At 42.3% G+C, this 15,834-nt stretch overlaps 1 protein-coding gene across 3 annotated transcripts in view; it reads left to right on the top strand.

The window, feature by feature from the left end:
• The window catches only part of CUX1 (cut like homeobox 1), a 151,227-nt gene that overhangs the window by 94,389 nt on the left and 41,004 nt on the right, over positions 1-15,834 (top strand). For 2 of the 3 annotated variants that reach the window (XM_032448384.1, XM_032448385.1), the window contains exons 10-16: positions 1,413-1,601; positions 5,630-5,688; positions 9,509-9,557; positions 10,584-10,680; positions 11,782-12,453; positions 13,308-13,373; positions 14,751-14,852. In XM_032448384.1, coding sequence (XP_032304275.1) covers positions 1,413-1,601; positions 5,630-5,688; positions 9,509-9,557; positions 10,584-10,680; positions 11,782-12,453; positions 13,308-13,373; positions 14,751-14,852 — 1,234 coding nt within the window. The remainder of the gene's footprint in view (positions 1-1,412; positions 1,602-5,629; positions 5,689-9,508; positions 9,558-10,583; positions 10,681-11,781; positions 12,454-13,307; positions 13,374-14,750; positions 14,853-15,834) is intronic. The other variant, XM_032448386.1, reaches the window with a different exon arrangement.

The raw sequence follows: 15,834 nt of genomic DNA on the forward strand, positions 1-15,834 counted from the left end.
TGACAACTACTGCAGGATGAAAATGATCATTATCTATCTTATTTCAGACTCTACATTCTAGTCTCAATAGGCACAAGCAGCAGATGATTATACAACTTGTGATGTTTCATGCAAGCAAATTAGAGGGTTTTTTCAAGTTAAAAGTATAATTCAGTGTAATAGGAGAGCGTTGTTAACTGCTGTTCGTACATGCAGCTTTCTGTGAGACACAATGGTACGTAGTCACTGAGAATCAAGCTGAGTGTTTAGGAGACACAGAGAAGGTATTTTGTTGTGCCTGTATTTTCCAAAAGAGGGTATGGAGTGAATTTCAGCCTGCTGCAATGGCATCTCAAATTGTAAGGAAAGCGCTTGGGTGACAGCATTGCTGGGTTGAATTCTCAGCTCTTTCACCGTAGGATCTTCGATATAATGCTCACGATCATTGTTTCTCTCTTGGTAAATGGATTCATTCCTTCTTCTCTGGTGTTTTGTGAGGAGCAGCCATTAACCTTTCTGAGATGCCTTTTAGGCTTTTTAATGGAATGTGTGTTCACCTCCGGGCTGCCTCATGCTCCCTGGATCTGCCCAGGGGTTTCCTTGTGTTCCTTGTGGAAGAGAGGTCCAGAGCTCTCCAATGCATTATAGCTATTGATTTCTTAACACAAAAGGAGACAAAAGAGATGGTGCAGTCAGCCTGCGCTACCTTTTCTGAAAAGACCTACCTTCTTTCCTTCTTTGCTCTTTCTTATTTCTTGTTAGTCTAGCAAGGACATTTCAGGCTTGAAGATGGAGTTGGCAGCCGTGGAAAACTGGAGTAAAAAAGATTCTGATTTAGGGAATCAAGTGGAATGCATAGGCAGAACAGCCTTGTCTTACAGGTGTCACGTGGATCTGCATCCCTATGGAGAAGAAGCTTCGCTTGCTAGCAATAACATACTGCTGAATGATTGTCATGCAAGGAGCAAGTTCATTGGAAATAACAGTTTGGGGCAATTTCTGACAATTTTGCCTGAAATGTGTGGCATACATATGAAGAGCCAAAGGCACGTCTCTGCTATTCTTGATTAAGAAATTCTGCTCCATTACTTCGGAATATTTTATCTGATTAGTATTTTGCTAGCACAGATTTTCATCGTTGTCAAAGCACTTGGACTATTAATAATAAATCTGAATAGCGTCCTTTGACTTTCACTACTGCAGTTTTCCAGTACATTTAGGAAACAGGAGGATTTATTTGGCCCATCATCCCTGTTTTACCAAGGAGATGTCCTGGGATAAAAGGTCCATCCTCCATATTCAAGCAGTCACAGGAGTACAGGTTTAGGAGTTGTTTCTGTCTCCCATGCCATGCTGAGGCCTTACCTAACTGCCCTGAATTCACGCTCATTGCCTACCTTTATTTATGTGGTCTCATGTTTTTTTCACATCAGGAACAGGCCATCGAGGTGCTGACACGGTCCAGCCTGGAAGTAGAACTGGCTGCAAAGGAGAGAGAGATTGCCCAGCTCGTAGAAGATGTCCAGAGACTACAGGGCAGCCTCACCAAGCTGCGGGAGAACTCCAGCAGCCAGATCTCCCAGCTGGAGCAGCAGCTGACCGCCAAGAACAGCACGCTTAAAGTAAGGCTCCATTTGGTGTTTTAAAACTTAGCTCCCATTCCAGTGGCTGGTGTTGTAGATCTGCCATGGCTGTTCGTTGTGCTCTGGTTTATCTTTGAATTTCCCTGCTATTCCCTCCATTCTTCCACCCACTGAAAAAGGCAGGTTACCATTTTGAGCCTGAAAACCAATGAAATGAAGACACAAAGAGAAGGCTTTTTAATAAACACCTGAAATTTATTTCAGCTGTTGTTTGCTGCACAGCAATTCCCATTGACAGTGAGCAATGCAGTCTTGTACTCATTTGGTACTAGTAGCACTGCACTAAAACTAGAAGGGCAGAAACATGCACCAGTTTTGTGAGTGACCCCTTTACCTTTTATTTGAGCAGCTTTACTTTATTTGTTGCACTGTTCCACGCAGTGTTGATTTATCAATAAGCATCAGGAGTGTTTCCTGACACCCGTTATGAATCAGTTTCCTTTTAACTCCTGTCACCTTCATTGTTCTACCATCTTGAAGCTTCACATTGTAAACAAGATAAATTTATCTATTCCGATAAATACTGTGTAGTTTTGCAGGTTTTATAGTCAAAGAGTTTTTTGAAAGCAGGAGGCTGATGGTACCCACTTAGCTCTAACTGTGGCGTGGGTAGCTTTCCTCTATCAGAATGATTTAATGCTCAATTGAAACTCTTACAAATTGTCCTAATTCTGACATTTCAGAGAGGTTATTCGTTTTGCTCTGGTGCAGTGTAATTTATGTGGGGTGAAATATCTGCTGCGGATGAAAGTTAGAGTAATGCAGTCAGTATAATCTCTACATTCTGCCTGTTTTAAGACAGCTTTGGAGAATAGTTGGGAAAATCAGTAGAGCCAAGGAACCTTGCTGAGTTCCTGCATTGCTGGTGTCGGTCTCTGCCCATCTGTTGTAAATGTGGGTGCTGCTCAGTGCAGGAGCAAAGAGTTGAGCTGGAACTGAGGAGCAGATATTGCTGGCTCAGCCATGCTCTGAGGCTTGTTAATTTTATCATAAAACACGATAGAAAGTGTCTCGAATCCTTGCACTTGGCAGATTTGTTTGGAATAAAGCAAGCTCCCGTTCAGGTCGGTATCAGTTTAGCCATTAACTTCAAAGGGAAGAGGATCACAGAAATGACAGCGAGGCTTTGATTTGCACTTTGGTAATCTCCCATTTTCCCAGTCCTGCCCAACTGATGCTCTGTATTTAGGATCCAGTTGATTATGCCGTGATGCTATTGATGAAGTTTCAGTCATTTCAACTTTCTTTAACCTTATTTGTTGCGCTGTTAAAGTATTTGAAATGCATTTCTTTTCCCCAAAGTGTTGGGAAGGCCCATGTCTGAGATCTGTCATACAAGGAGCCAAATCTCAGTAGTGATGTGTTGATCTCATGTCTGATTGTAGAGGAATTGCTTCTAGAATAGCTAAGATGGTAATGGTTGCCTCCACAACTAATGAATCATAGTTTCACAAATTAAAGCAATGTTCTCAGACCATATCTTGGGGGAATTCTTTAATGCTCTATGACTTAATGAAACAATACAGAAATACTCCCAAAATTATTGCTTCTTTATCTTCATCTGATCTAATAATCAAAATATGTCCTCTAGTAACAAGACTTTTCTAGCTGTAATTATGTTAACCCTTCATTGCTGGCAGTTAGATCTTCCCTGCCACCCAGTTAAAACACAGCAGTGCCAGTTAGCAAAGATACAGCAGGTAACCTTGCTTAACTGGTCTTTATGGTTTATCACTCTAGACTAAACTAAGACATTAAGGTTTTTTTCTTTAAATAAAGCCCATTCTGTTTTACCTCAGACACTTTAGTTAACAATATAATAAGGGTTATTTGATCTTTAAAACAAGAGGGGACCCAGTATGTGCGTGCTCTGATGGATTCATTCATACAGCAAATGCAACGTGATTCCTTAACATGGAATGCTTGCAGATGTAGTGTATAGAAATGCCACCAGTCCACCCCTTTCCTTCTCTATCTCAGTGCATTTGGTTGTGCTGGAGGATGTTAGGATGTATTTTGTCTGAATTAACCAGGTTGATATTTAGTGCGAGATATTAGTTCCTCCAGATTGTCTCACAGCTTGAGCCTTTGTTATTCTATGTTCTGTGCATTTTACAGGGTTCTTCGAGACAATTACCATACTAATACATTTTAAAGCAGTCATTGACTGGGAAGATGCCAAGTGTCTAAATGGTCTGCTTATATATGGGCACTGCATTCCCGGGTGTTGGTTTGTATTGTTTAGTGAAAGTATACATTTAGGTGCAGATTTTCCATGGCAACAGTCTCTGTATTAGGTACTTGGGAATGATGGATGTATGTGTTTTTTATACAATTCAAAGTAAAAGATTGCTGCTTGTCATACTGCTATAACAGCATAAAAGTGGTCTTATGCCCCAAGAGTCCAAACCAGCTTCATTCTATCAGCATCTTTTTTTTTCATTAATATGTTTTCTTGCCTAAAATTTCCTGACAGAGTTACTGAATATGACACACACCCAGACAGAATTACATTCAATATTGGTTGCATTAAAATGGAAATCAGTCGTTTTTCTGTATTTTATATGTGTTTGTGCAGAAGGCTTTTTTCTTAATGTATCCTTGCCTAAGTAAGTAACATTTTACCTGACAACGCCGGTTGTTTTACATGCACTCCAGTGCTTCTTACACTGAGAACTAATGTAATTAGCCAGTTATCCCTGCTGTTAGAGCTGTTCTGCTCTAGACTCCAAAATAAGATGTTACCTTACGAGGCACAGAGTTAAGGGGCAGAATGGCTCCACTTCCCATAGCATCTGCCCCGGCCCTGCTGTTGGTGTGCCCAGATCTGCGCTGCTGCAGGACTTTATGGGGCTGCATTTTCAAGCAGTTTGCTCACAGTGCTCCAGGTTCACATTAGCCCTCAGCCAGCATCCACCTGCATGCAGACAAGCAGGCTGGGAGCTGCACAGGATCACCCCAATAACCACAGGGAGCCCCACAGCCCTGTTCTTTGTTGCATCATTCTTTCCTTACCCTCTAAAGTAGATGCCCTTTCATTGAGGGTGATACATCCTCATGTCATTTCTTTGGGATTCTGTGTTACTACCAGAAATTCAGCCTGAGCTTAAGCATGGAGAATGCGAGGCAGTAAATTCCATTCTTTCTCTGCTTAGATCAGGTACGCCTGCACTAAGCAAAGAAATCATTAGTGGGAAATTAATTTGGCTTCCACAAGCGACATAACAGACATCAATTATGTATCACTATGTTTTAGGCCTCCTGAAGCATTTATCCTGTAGTGCTGAGCACTGTTGTTGGGAGCAGGGGCTTTGGGGTAAGGTCCAAATGTGTGGCATTGCATTCTGGATTGTTTTAGGAGGTTTGTTGTGGCACCTTCACACCAAAGAGAAGCCATTGAGACTGCCCCAGGTCAGGCAGACCTGAGCCAGAAGCCGAGTGGTCTCAATGCTTCATCTCTGCTGTGTAATTGGATTAGTTACTGCGATACGTAGCGCTTGTAAAATAACTCAGTACAGCTGTTTTGTTTGGGCATGAGGCATTGGAGAAGTCTTATGAGCCAAAGGTACTTCAGTCAACCTCAGCTTTTTCAGTCTTCTTTTCATCTGGGTAAGGCTACCAGGAGCTGTCATATGAAGAATACAGTGTGTGCCAAAGCATCCTGCTTGTTTACTCAGTTTATTAGTTCTTGTAAAAATTTCAGCTGCCCCATTTTTAATGTCTCCTTCACCGATCTCTTTATTGAATGTATGGCAGCTACATTACAAACAGCCAAATTGGGACCTACTGAATTCTGTAACGCTTGGCACCCTGTAAATAAAGGAACAGCGAGGTGTAATTGTGTTTATGTTGAATTGGTTATAGTTTGTTTCCTAATATATGCAAATTAGGTATGAGTCATTAACCTTCACTTGTGCACTGCTGTATATATGGAATAATTTAAAGATGATTTTGAAAGCCTGCAGGAAAAAAAAACTAAACTAAATTTCGTGTTCTTTCTTTTAAAGCAACTGGAAGAAAAACTGAAAGGACAGGCTGATTATGAAGAGGTTAAGAAAGAATTAAAGTAAGTGTTAAATGCTCGCATAATTTGTTCACAAACTATTTTAACAATACTTGTTAAATAAAGCCACAAGTCTGTGTTCTTGGAACAATAAAGAATTCAGTCAAAACCACAAAGACGGGGAAATAGGGAGCATTGGCTGAAATGGCATCCAGATCCAGGGTGGCTGCTATAGCTGAGGGCATGTCGTCTTTGTTCTAGCAGAGTATCGCAGTCACAAATGATGCAGGTGTCTGTGGAGAAAGGGCTCTACAATTATTATCCACTGAGGGTAAAAGTCTGATAATCTCTGGTATTTTCAGTGGACCACTTTTGAAAATCCCCAGCCAACAGCTTAATGTGGTGTGGACCAAGAATTTAACACATGGCCTTTGGCCATATTACCTTTCTCTGCTTCTGCCAACCAGTGTTCAGCACTTACATTTTGTTGCTGTGCTTGTTTCACTGTATATTTTTGCTAACATACTGTGGTTTAAGCTAAAGCCACAAACAGCCTCTTCCTATTTCAAGGGTGGGTTTTTTTTTTTAAGAGACTTAAAAGAGACTCATTTTAAACCATAACAAGATAAGCTGTCAGGTTCAGAAGAGAAGGTTCTTGACTAGAGATATGTTTAGTGTCAAGGTTTAAGTAACTGCAAGGAGCTCCATCTCTTCTTTCATCATTCTGGCATTTTTGTGTGTATTTTAAGAAGACTGAAAAAATGTTACCTTGTTTAATGAGGTATTTCAGATGAAGCTGGAGTCATGTGCTTTTGTTTACACATCCCTGCAGAATGTGGAAAGCAGGTTTGGTTTTGCACACCCAGTGACTTTCCAGACCTGGTGCTATTATATTTGAACCATGCTGGCTGCAGTTCTTGTTCAGCAGCAGTAGCAGCCTGTACTGATGCAGGCTTGTAGTTTCAGTAAAGTAAAATGAGTTATTTCAAGATAAGCCTGCAGTTAAATAGACTGGAGAATCTCTTGGAAGTGGCCGTTGTTGGGTGCCAGCAAATTAAGTCTCCCGTTTTCCTGGCCAATGATGAAGGCATGGGTGGCATATCTGCCATCTCACTACTTCAGTGCCTTTCAGTGCTATCAAATGCAACCCTGCATCTGGGACGAAGAGCAGAAATCATCTCCTCTTCTTTGGACTTTATCAGTGGAACTAAAAGAGTTCTCCTGGATCAGTGAAAATTCAGATGCTGCTTGTTCTAGCTTTTATATCACTGCATGTGCAGGTAATGTCTTCTATGTGGGCAGTGTGACTTAGGATAGACAGCTGCTTGTTAGTAATCGGCCTGGGGCTCATGCACCTGCTGGACTGGGCTGGGGGCTACAGCCCTTTGTAAAAGCACTACTGACAGTTTTACAGTGCTGCATCATCACAGCAGCTCATGCCTGCCAGCCCCTCTGCTCCCATCTGGTCCCAAAGATGTTCCAGAACCTGAAAGTGCATCACCTGACAGTCTGATCTGAAATGAAACCACAAAAAGCATATTGCTCTAAGTCTGGTGCCCCATACATTGCTACAGTACCCTGAAGCACTGACAAGAATTAGCTGTTCATAATGTACATGTGTACCAGGGAAAAAGGATCTTGTCAATAAGAATATATTTCTCAGTCCTTTGGGCACTGTTCTCTGTTTTTCTTAATCCTCCCAGAGATGTTAGAGCTATTCCAGAGTAAGGGATCTCAAGCATCAGCCTGCTTCCACTGTTGGAGAAACTTAATGGGGTCCTCGTCAAGATCTGGAGTGGAAGAATTCCTTGCTCTCTGCACAGGCTTTTGTCCCAAATGGCTTTTAAAACTATTTTTGAGATCTGAGAGCTCTGTGTGTCCTTTCAGTTCCCTCTTGAGTAATACGACAGTGCTAACCTTCCTGCCTTTGCAGCCAAGATCATAAAAACAGAAAGTCGAGCTGTCCCAATGCACATTTTGCTTTAGAGTAAGGTCTTTCAAGTGGTCTTAGATGTGCAGATTGAAGTCATAAGATCATTCTTCTAAAAAGCAGATAACTGATCTTGATAAGCAGCAGACTGAGCTGAGATCTCATGGGCAAAGATATTCCCAGAATCCAAAGGGGAAACATTTTGCTTCCTCATATTCCTGAGAAAATGTCTCTTTCATGACACGTTTGGAGAGTCATTTTTAACATGTTTAAGGTGTACATGATATGAAAAAATGAACCTGTTGTACTGAGTATCCCTCCAAGGGCAATTCAAGATACCATCGACCTGATTTTTAATTCATTTTGGCTTCTAAGAGAAGGAAATTACCTGTGAAATTGCTAGTAAGCTATTTCAGGTAGCAGAGAAGCCACTTCAAACAGGCAGAGGTCACTGAGTTTCCAGCTGAGGTTGCTCATGCCTGTTCCAAGCTCAAGGCAAAACGCAGCTGCTGCAGGGTTCAGGGGCCTTGTTGGTCCCTTGGTGTTCGTGCTGAGAACCCAATACACACACTGAATGCATTCAGGCTTACTTTGCACTCCAGACTGCTACCAGTCTGGCACATCCCTGTGGGAGCACAGGGCTTCTGGCTCAGCCCTCCCAGAAGGGAACATGGCTGGGTGCTCCAGGACCGCTCCTCACAGCCACAGTGGTAAGTGGGGGCATTGGGATCCAGGCATGTGATCATCACAGCAGTGATGGCCATGGAAACGTTGGCACATGATTGTCATAGTTTTCAGTTTGGACATATCTCCACATACTATCTCCATATACTACTATACTCTGCCATTTGCTGACCTCTCGAGGCCATACTTGTCCATGGAGGATGCAGAAATTGCTTACCTGAGCCTGGGACATGTCCTGGATGGGTCTCCTCGGTCTATTTGTCTTCCACAGCTCTGAACAGACAGAGCTGTTCCTCTGCAGAGGTGTCCTAGGAAAAACTTGCTTTCAGCAGCGATTGGCAGCTCAAGTAAACATCTGCAAAGTCCATATAATGCCAGCAGCTTTAAGAACTTGAGCCCTTACAGCATGGTCTGTACCTGACGCTGCTCCATCAATGGCAGAAAAGAAGCAGTTGTGTGTATAGGTGGGCTGCGTAAATGCTATCCATATCTGTTGAAAGCACAAACTATGCATTCCTTCGGACTGAGGAGCATAACAGCCTGCCCACACATGGCCTATTTAAAGAAATAGGTAAGACAAAGCACAGTAATAAGTTGGTGTTCCCGTAAGCCTCTTGGCAGGCAGCACCAACAGAAGGGGGCGGTCCTCTGACCACTCAGTATTTATGTAAAGCATCGACAACGAGGCCATCAGATTCTTCTCTTAACGTACTTATAAATATGTGAATCTTTCCTATTTCTTAAGAAATATTGGGCCATTGTGTCTTCCCTTTGCCTTAGAACGAGGAGGTGATTAAAATGAAGAACTGCCTTTTAGACTGTGGTGACTTGGTGGGGAGGATTATTTGTGCATATTTTCCTTGATATGTGAGCTGCTGTATATTATATAAAGCACTGTAACCATGACGGTGATTCCCCTGTTTTGTTGCTTTGCTGCAACTCTTCCATTCCCTTCAAGCTTCACAGATAAATTATTATTGTTTCTGACAGCTTAAAATGTTATATCCTTATTAACCTTTAAATTTACGCTTTAAACTGGCCTTGTGGGACTGCATATGGAATGATTTAGAAGACGCTTGAGAAAATTTTCTTATCCAATAACTAGTTTGAGTAGTTATTCCGTATTCATTATCAGATGGAATTACTGCGAGGAAAGTTGTTACCACTTGTAGTGTTGCTGGAGATGAGGAAATGATAATGTTAATGCTCATTAGTGCGGTTGTTATGAGGAGAAGAAACAGAAAATAATTTCTTTTCTGCCTTCCACAGTATATTGAAATCCATGGAGTTTGCACCACCTGAAAGCTCTGGTGCGCAGGTACCGAATCTACTTTTCTTTTCTTAATTACTCGGGCAGTTCAGTTAATTAACCCAAATTTCTCTTATTACTTGCTCACGTTAGCGCGGGCAGCTCCCTGTTGGTGCTGGGACACGTGGGATGGTCGCTGCTTTCCTGTTGATCTCCATGTAAAAAGCTGAACTGAACGTTTTTTGCCTGTTAGTTTCCTGTCCTGGCCAAGGAGAAAGAATGGCGTTTGAGCTGGTGCTGCACCGGGTAACTGCAGTGGTGTGCAGTTGGGTCTTTTAAAGATCCTAGAGCTGATATGTAGCTAAGCCAAGGTTTGCATGTATCTCATACTGGTAGTGCAGCAGTCATGGACTGGAGCATAAGTGCTAACCTTGAACATAATGCTCCCAAATAAAACAGACCTGGGAGCGTTGGAAAGGCAGGAATCAAACCTCAGCTCTCCCAGCGAGTTACTCTTACATAAGTTCGTACGTTTTGAATTAAACTCCTGCTCCTGAAATCTGAATGGAACATCAGCCTGGGGGGGTTAATTTTCAATGTGTGTTCTGGTGACTGAGGGTCGGCTGTTTACAGGGAGGTAAATGGCAGCTTTCTGTGACTGAATTTCTTCTTGAACAAAGCGTTCCTGCTGAAAGGCGGCATTTCAAGGAGATGCTTAGCTTGGGTCGCTTGGCCTAGAAGAAATGAAATAATCTGAGCTCCTGTTATAATCAGATTAAAAGTAGCCTACGGCTCTTAAATTGAAAGCACGCCAGTCTCGTTTCAAAAGAAGTTGGATTAAGTAGATGTTCCATTACACACTTCCAAATAACGCAGAATTGATGAATGATTTCCAGTGGAAATTAAACAGTGCATCTCTACTACAGCTCATGTAGGAGCACTGAGCGATTCCTGCAAATATATGCGTGGTGAATTCCCCAGCTGCTCTCGGAGCAGAGATGAGCACTTGTTTTCCTCTTCTGAAATCCTTTCTTGGTGCCTGAGTGAGACTTTTAATGCTGTTGGAAACAAACCTCCCACTTTGATTTTCCTTAGGATGCATCGAAACCGCTGGAGGTGCTGCTGCTGGAGAAGAACCGCTCGCTGCAGTCCGAGAACGCCACGCTGCGAATCACTAACAGTGACCTGAGTGGTAGGTTGACACCGTTTTCGGCTCTTCTCATATGTTTCTGTCTCATAAAGGGAGGGAGGGTTGAAGAAGAGGTGAGAGTGTGAGCTCATGCACGGCAGGAAGACATACAGGCAACCAGAATGCTGAAAAGTGTTTGATTTCTGCAGTTTTATGGGCTGGATAGTAAAATAAAGCTCGGAGACCTTGGAGACTCTTTAAAGGTTAGGAAAGAGGCGTTACGAGACGTACCGAGTGGTAGTGTTTGAGGCCGTCTGCTGTTTTGGGAACAAATTCATCTGTGGCACCAGAAGTCTCTCCCCCCACGCACAATGTTATGCAAAATGTTTGCATGCAGAACACAATAATCTTCCTGTCGGATACATTTAGATGTATTACCAGCAGGTCAGCTTGGAAAAACAAAATACTGTCTTTTTTAGTGAAGTGTGTTTGCTGTTTAGCTTTCCTAATGTGGGCTTTTTACATTTTGTGTGCACATTTTTTAAATGGCAAGTCATGGAATTTCCAGATACTTGAATGCTTATGGTTTTTGCAGCTGGAAGAAAGTTAAAAGTTGCCACTGGCACTGGGATTACTGAATTCTGAAGGGTTTTATGGCTTAACCGAGTGATCTTGGTGCATCCACCTATTGGTGATTCCTTCATTCAAATTGGTTTGTTCCAAAATGTAAATGTTTGCTGCATTTGGGCTCAGTCAGGTCCGACGAGTAATGTCTTGAATGAGAGACATCAAAGGGACTTGCTGTCTGTAACTGCATTGATTTCAAATGTGTAACTGCACTTCATGTAATTGTTCTAGTTTTAATGTCTGTAAGGGGGATTCTCCAGGCTGCAACATACAAGAAAGGTGCAAACATGAAATGCATGTTGTTTGTTTTGGGGGCCTTGTTTGGCTTATTGAAATTTGAATTATGAAAAAAAGAAAAAAGAAGAAAAAAAAAAAGAAAACAAACCAAAACCGAAACGAAAACAAAAATCCCACCACCACTTCATTGGCCCTTGTCAACCTGCACTTTTTCCCTTTGCGGGGCAAACTTTGCATTTTTTATCTTGGTTTTTCCCTCTTTAATCCCCCATAATGCATTATGTTTGACCTTCCTTGTAGGGTCAGCCAGGAGAAAAGGGAAAGACCAGCCTGAGAGTCAGCGTCCTGCAACCTTGCCGGCTTCCCCTCCTTCTCAGTTGCTCCGCAACGCGGGGGAGCAGGCTTCCAATACTAATGGTACACACCAGTTCTCACCAACGGGTTTAAGTCAAGACTTTTTCAGCTCATCCCTGGCAAGCCCCAGCTTACCCCTGGCCTCCACAGGAAAATTTGCACTAAACTCTCTCCTCCAGCGACAGCTAATGCAGTCCTTCTACTCCAAGGCAATGCAGGAAGCAGGAAGCACAAGCATGATTTTTTCAACAGGTCCTTACAGCACAAACTCCATCTCTTCCCAAAGTCCATTACAACAAAGTCCGGATGTAAATGGCATGGCCCCATCTCCCAGCCAGTCAGAAAGTGCTGGGAGCATCTCCGAAGGCGAGGAGATAGACACGGCCGAAATTGCACGTCAGGTGAAAGAGCAGTTGATCAAGCACAATATTGGACAGCGGATATTTGGACATTATGTGTTGGGACTGTCGCAAGGGTCTGTGAGTGAGATACTAGCCCGGCCAAAGCCATGGAATAAACTGACTGTGAGAGGCAAGGAGCCATTTCATAAGATGAAGCAGTTCCTGTCGGACGAGCAGAACATCCTGGCTCTTCGCAGCATCCAGGGGAGACAAAGAGGTAAGCACTCACCAGCCGAGGGACTTGCCCTGTTTTCCTCTTAGTTGCAAGTGCAAAAAGCTGAAGGTTTCTGTGCTTGAAGCCATTTGTGCACTGCTGCTGTTGTCACCTCCATCAGTAAGCTGTAGAAGGTAGAGCTCTGTAGCAGTGCTATTCAGCACCATGCAGGTTGGTACCTTGGCTGATGACCAGAAATACTTGGCAGTTCTTTATTCTCTTGTTTATTGAGGCCATGTTTTTGTTGTGTCTTGTAATTTTTTTTTCACGGTATTCTGACAAAATATCATAGGTGATGCATGAGATGACTGATTAAAAAAGGAAGCCAATTTAAAGCAGCTTTGCATATATGTAGGGTGGTGGTTTTAAGAAACAACATATGCATTTCACTGTGATTCATCTTAAACAGAGACTGGGATTTACATTTAGAGAAACTGAAAAGTAAGTTGTTTACAGTCCAGAACTATTGGAAAGGGCAGGCAGGATTTGTCTAGATTTTGTTTAATTGAAAGTGAACGCTGTTAGATTTATAATCTGCTCTTCCTTTTGATGATTGTACTTGAGGGGATTATCTGCCCATCTTTAACCTCTTCATTTTTGGTATCTCTAGACATTTATTTATATCTGTCTAATCTCCTTTCCGAACGTAGCTGTAATCTTTATTAACAAATCAGCCAGCCTTGCTTCTTCCAAAGTAGCCAGCTCCTCCAGCGCTCACACAGAGACTCGAGGGTTTGAGGAATGCTTGAACCCTCGTCTCTAGAGACAGGCTGCTATCTTCTCATGTCACACAGCCCATGATGTCAGAGCAACCATCCCCTGATTGTTTTGTTCTTACCAAACTTGTTTTTCAACAGAGAATCCAGGCCAGAACCTGAACAGACTATTTCAGGAAGTACCGAAACGAAGAAATGGGTCTGAAGGTACGTCACAGGCAGGTGTTTTTCCTTTGCAGTCAATACGTAGGAAGTGGAGTGTGCTTTAGCTGTGTGTTTCCTTAAAACTGTGCAGTTTGATTCTGGCCTGGAATCTGATAGAAAAACAGACAGTAAGTATAAAACAAACCATGGGTTAGACCAGCACTTTGCTTTTCTAATTCTGCTGCTGCTGTACTAACTTAACCCTGTTTGGATACTTTCCCTACTCTCCTCCTCACTAGATACGCAGATACAGAGATGAGTGATAGAAGTGACTTTAAAAATCATTGCATCTACTGAAATGCTCTCTTTGCTATCTTTATTATTTTAGAGCAGGAAAGTTGCACAGTTGTGTGTAATCCAAGCTCAGCTGCATTCTGCTTCTGCTCTCGATTTTCCTTCTTTCTCCTCACGGGGCTTATGTTGACAAATACACTCGAATCAGCTGTTAAATTAGCGTGGTGCTTCATTTAGTATGGTGTATGAAAGAGACTGAACAAAAAGACATCCGATCAGTAAATTATCATTAAAGTATGAATGTTTTGCTTTGTAGCAAAGCATTTTGCTTTTAGGCAGACAAAAAGAAAAGCAAAAACTCCTACCTCAAAGCCCCTCAAGTTGTTTTGATTCTGGTCAGAAGTTACGAGGTTTGCTTACAATTGATAATCCATTAATGAACAAGGCAGTAGTTTCCCAGTCTTAGGAATTTTCCCTTCTTTCTCTCCCCGTAGTGATTAAAAGAAAAAACAAAGGGGAAAAGAAAAGCCAACAAAAGACAAGGAATAGCTCCTAGCTGGAGAGAACTTTAAATGGTATCAGTGCTTATATGGCTGCTCCTGTTAATGTACCAGCCTCTAGAAAGGCACAAATTAGGTTTGATCTCCTGTATCCAGGTTTTTGACAGTCTGTTCTGATCTGAATGTGCCCTCGTCCTGCTTTGCCTGGTAGCTGACGCAGTTTTCAAGGATGGTTCCTGTGTTTCTGTCTTTCTTCCTTTCCCCTCCACTTCTCCCTTCTGTCTCCATTCCCCCTCCAAAAAGAAAAGGAAAAAGTTAAGGAAAAAAAGAATGGAAAGGGAAGGTAAAAATACAGACCTGTGTGTGTTATACATGAATATGCGATATGACCACATAGCTCTTCCTCTGGTGATGTTAGTGCTCTCAACACACAGTGCAGCAGGTGCACAGCTTTCATGCAATGAGGGTGTATTTTCTCTGTTGTGTTAAGGGCGTTCTTGGTGTTGTAGATGTTGGTAAGGGTTTGATGTGAGCTGCTGTCAGGTCACGCTGGCAGCACATCAGTATTTACTGTCTGCATTTGTGTTTAAAAAAGCCAAAGAAATGATAGTTTTCCCAGTGTCATTGGTTTTGTTTTCCTCCTCAGGTAATATAACCACACGAATCCGAACCACAGAGACTGGCTCTGATGAAGCCATCAAATCCATTCTTGAACAAGCCAAAAGGGAGCTGCAAGTACAGAAAACAGGTACAGCCTCATTTTGTCTCTCGCTCCTTTTATTTCCGAATTTAATTAAAACAATTACCATGAGCTTTCTGGTCAGTTAATTATATTCTTAAAACCTTGAATGTCGGTTTAAAGTGCCTTTTAAAATTTCTTTATTTAGTGGAGCGGTTTCTGTCTGTAGCGCTGCCCAAGATAAGTTAATACACATTGATGCTGATGGGGCCTTTGCTCAGTGCTCTCCCTTTCAGGCCCCAGGGACACAGTTATATGGGAGAGGGAGCTGAGGGGATCTGCTGGAGTGAAGGTCACAGGGTAGCCAGCAGTTACCAGCTTACTGTGCACATTGTGTACTCAAATGATAATACAGGCAGACTTGATTTTGGTTACAGAATGTAAGGACATACATAGGCCTTTTTCAATGAACAAGCTGGCAAGTCCCAAAAGAATTTTGTTTCCCCACAATTTCATTAATGTCTAACATCTTGGCCTGAGATAAGTTTAGTCTCTCTTTGTATGCTGCCATGCAGTTAATGTTCCTGTCTACTCCACAGGTCTCTTAGCTTTAAAGGGATCTGCAGTACATCTAGAGGGCTGGTGCTGAGGTAGACGCTGCTTTGCAATACTTCTGTTTCATTTCCTTAAAGAATGAACGCTGATGTGCAGTTTTGCATGGTCATCTTGGAAATGAAAACTAAGCTGATTTCATGGCAAAATGTAAAATACTTGTTCATACATGATTTAAATGAGTTTATGCCACTAGTGATGATGTAGAGAAAAATGGGGGCAGGAAGCTGGAAGCACATTGTTCAGTGTCATCTGTTAGCTGAGTGTGTCAGACTTCCTTTCTAATATAACTCAGCCTCCAAACTCCCTATGAAACCAGTAGGTAGCTCAGAAAAGATGGCCTCACTGTCTTCTCCCACTTAGTTTTTCCCATGTCTTGCAGCATATGGCAGGAAGGAAAGTAAGGATCTGGAAATGTGTTCAGGTGAGGCATATTGCT

The sequence above is a fragment of the Coturnix japonica genome, chromosome 19 (assembly GCF_001577835.2).
Source record: "Coturnix japonica isolate 7356 chromosome 19, Coturnix japonica 2.1, whole genome shotgun sequence".
NCBI classification, from domain to species: Eukaryota; Metazoa; Chordata; class Aves; order Galliformes; family Phasianidae; genus Coturnix; species Coturnix japonica.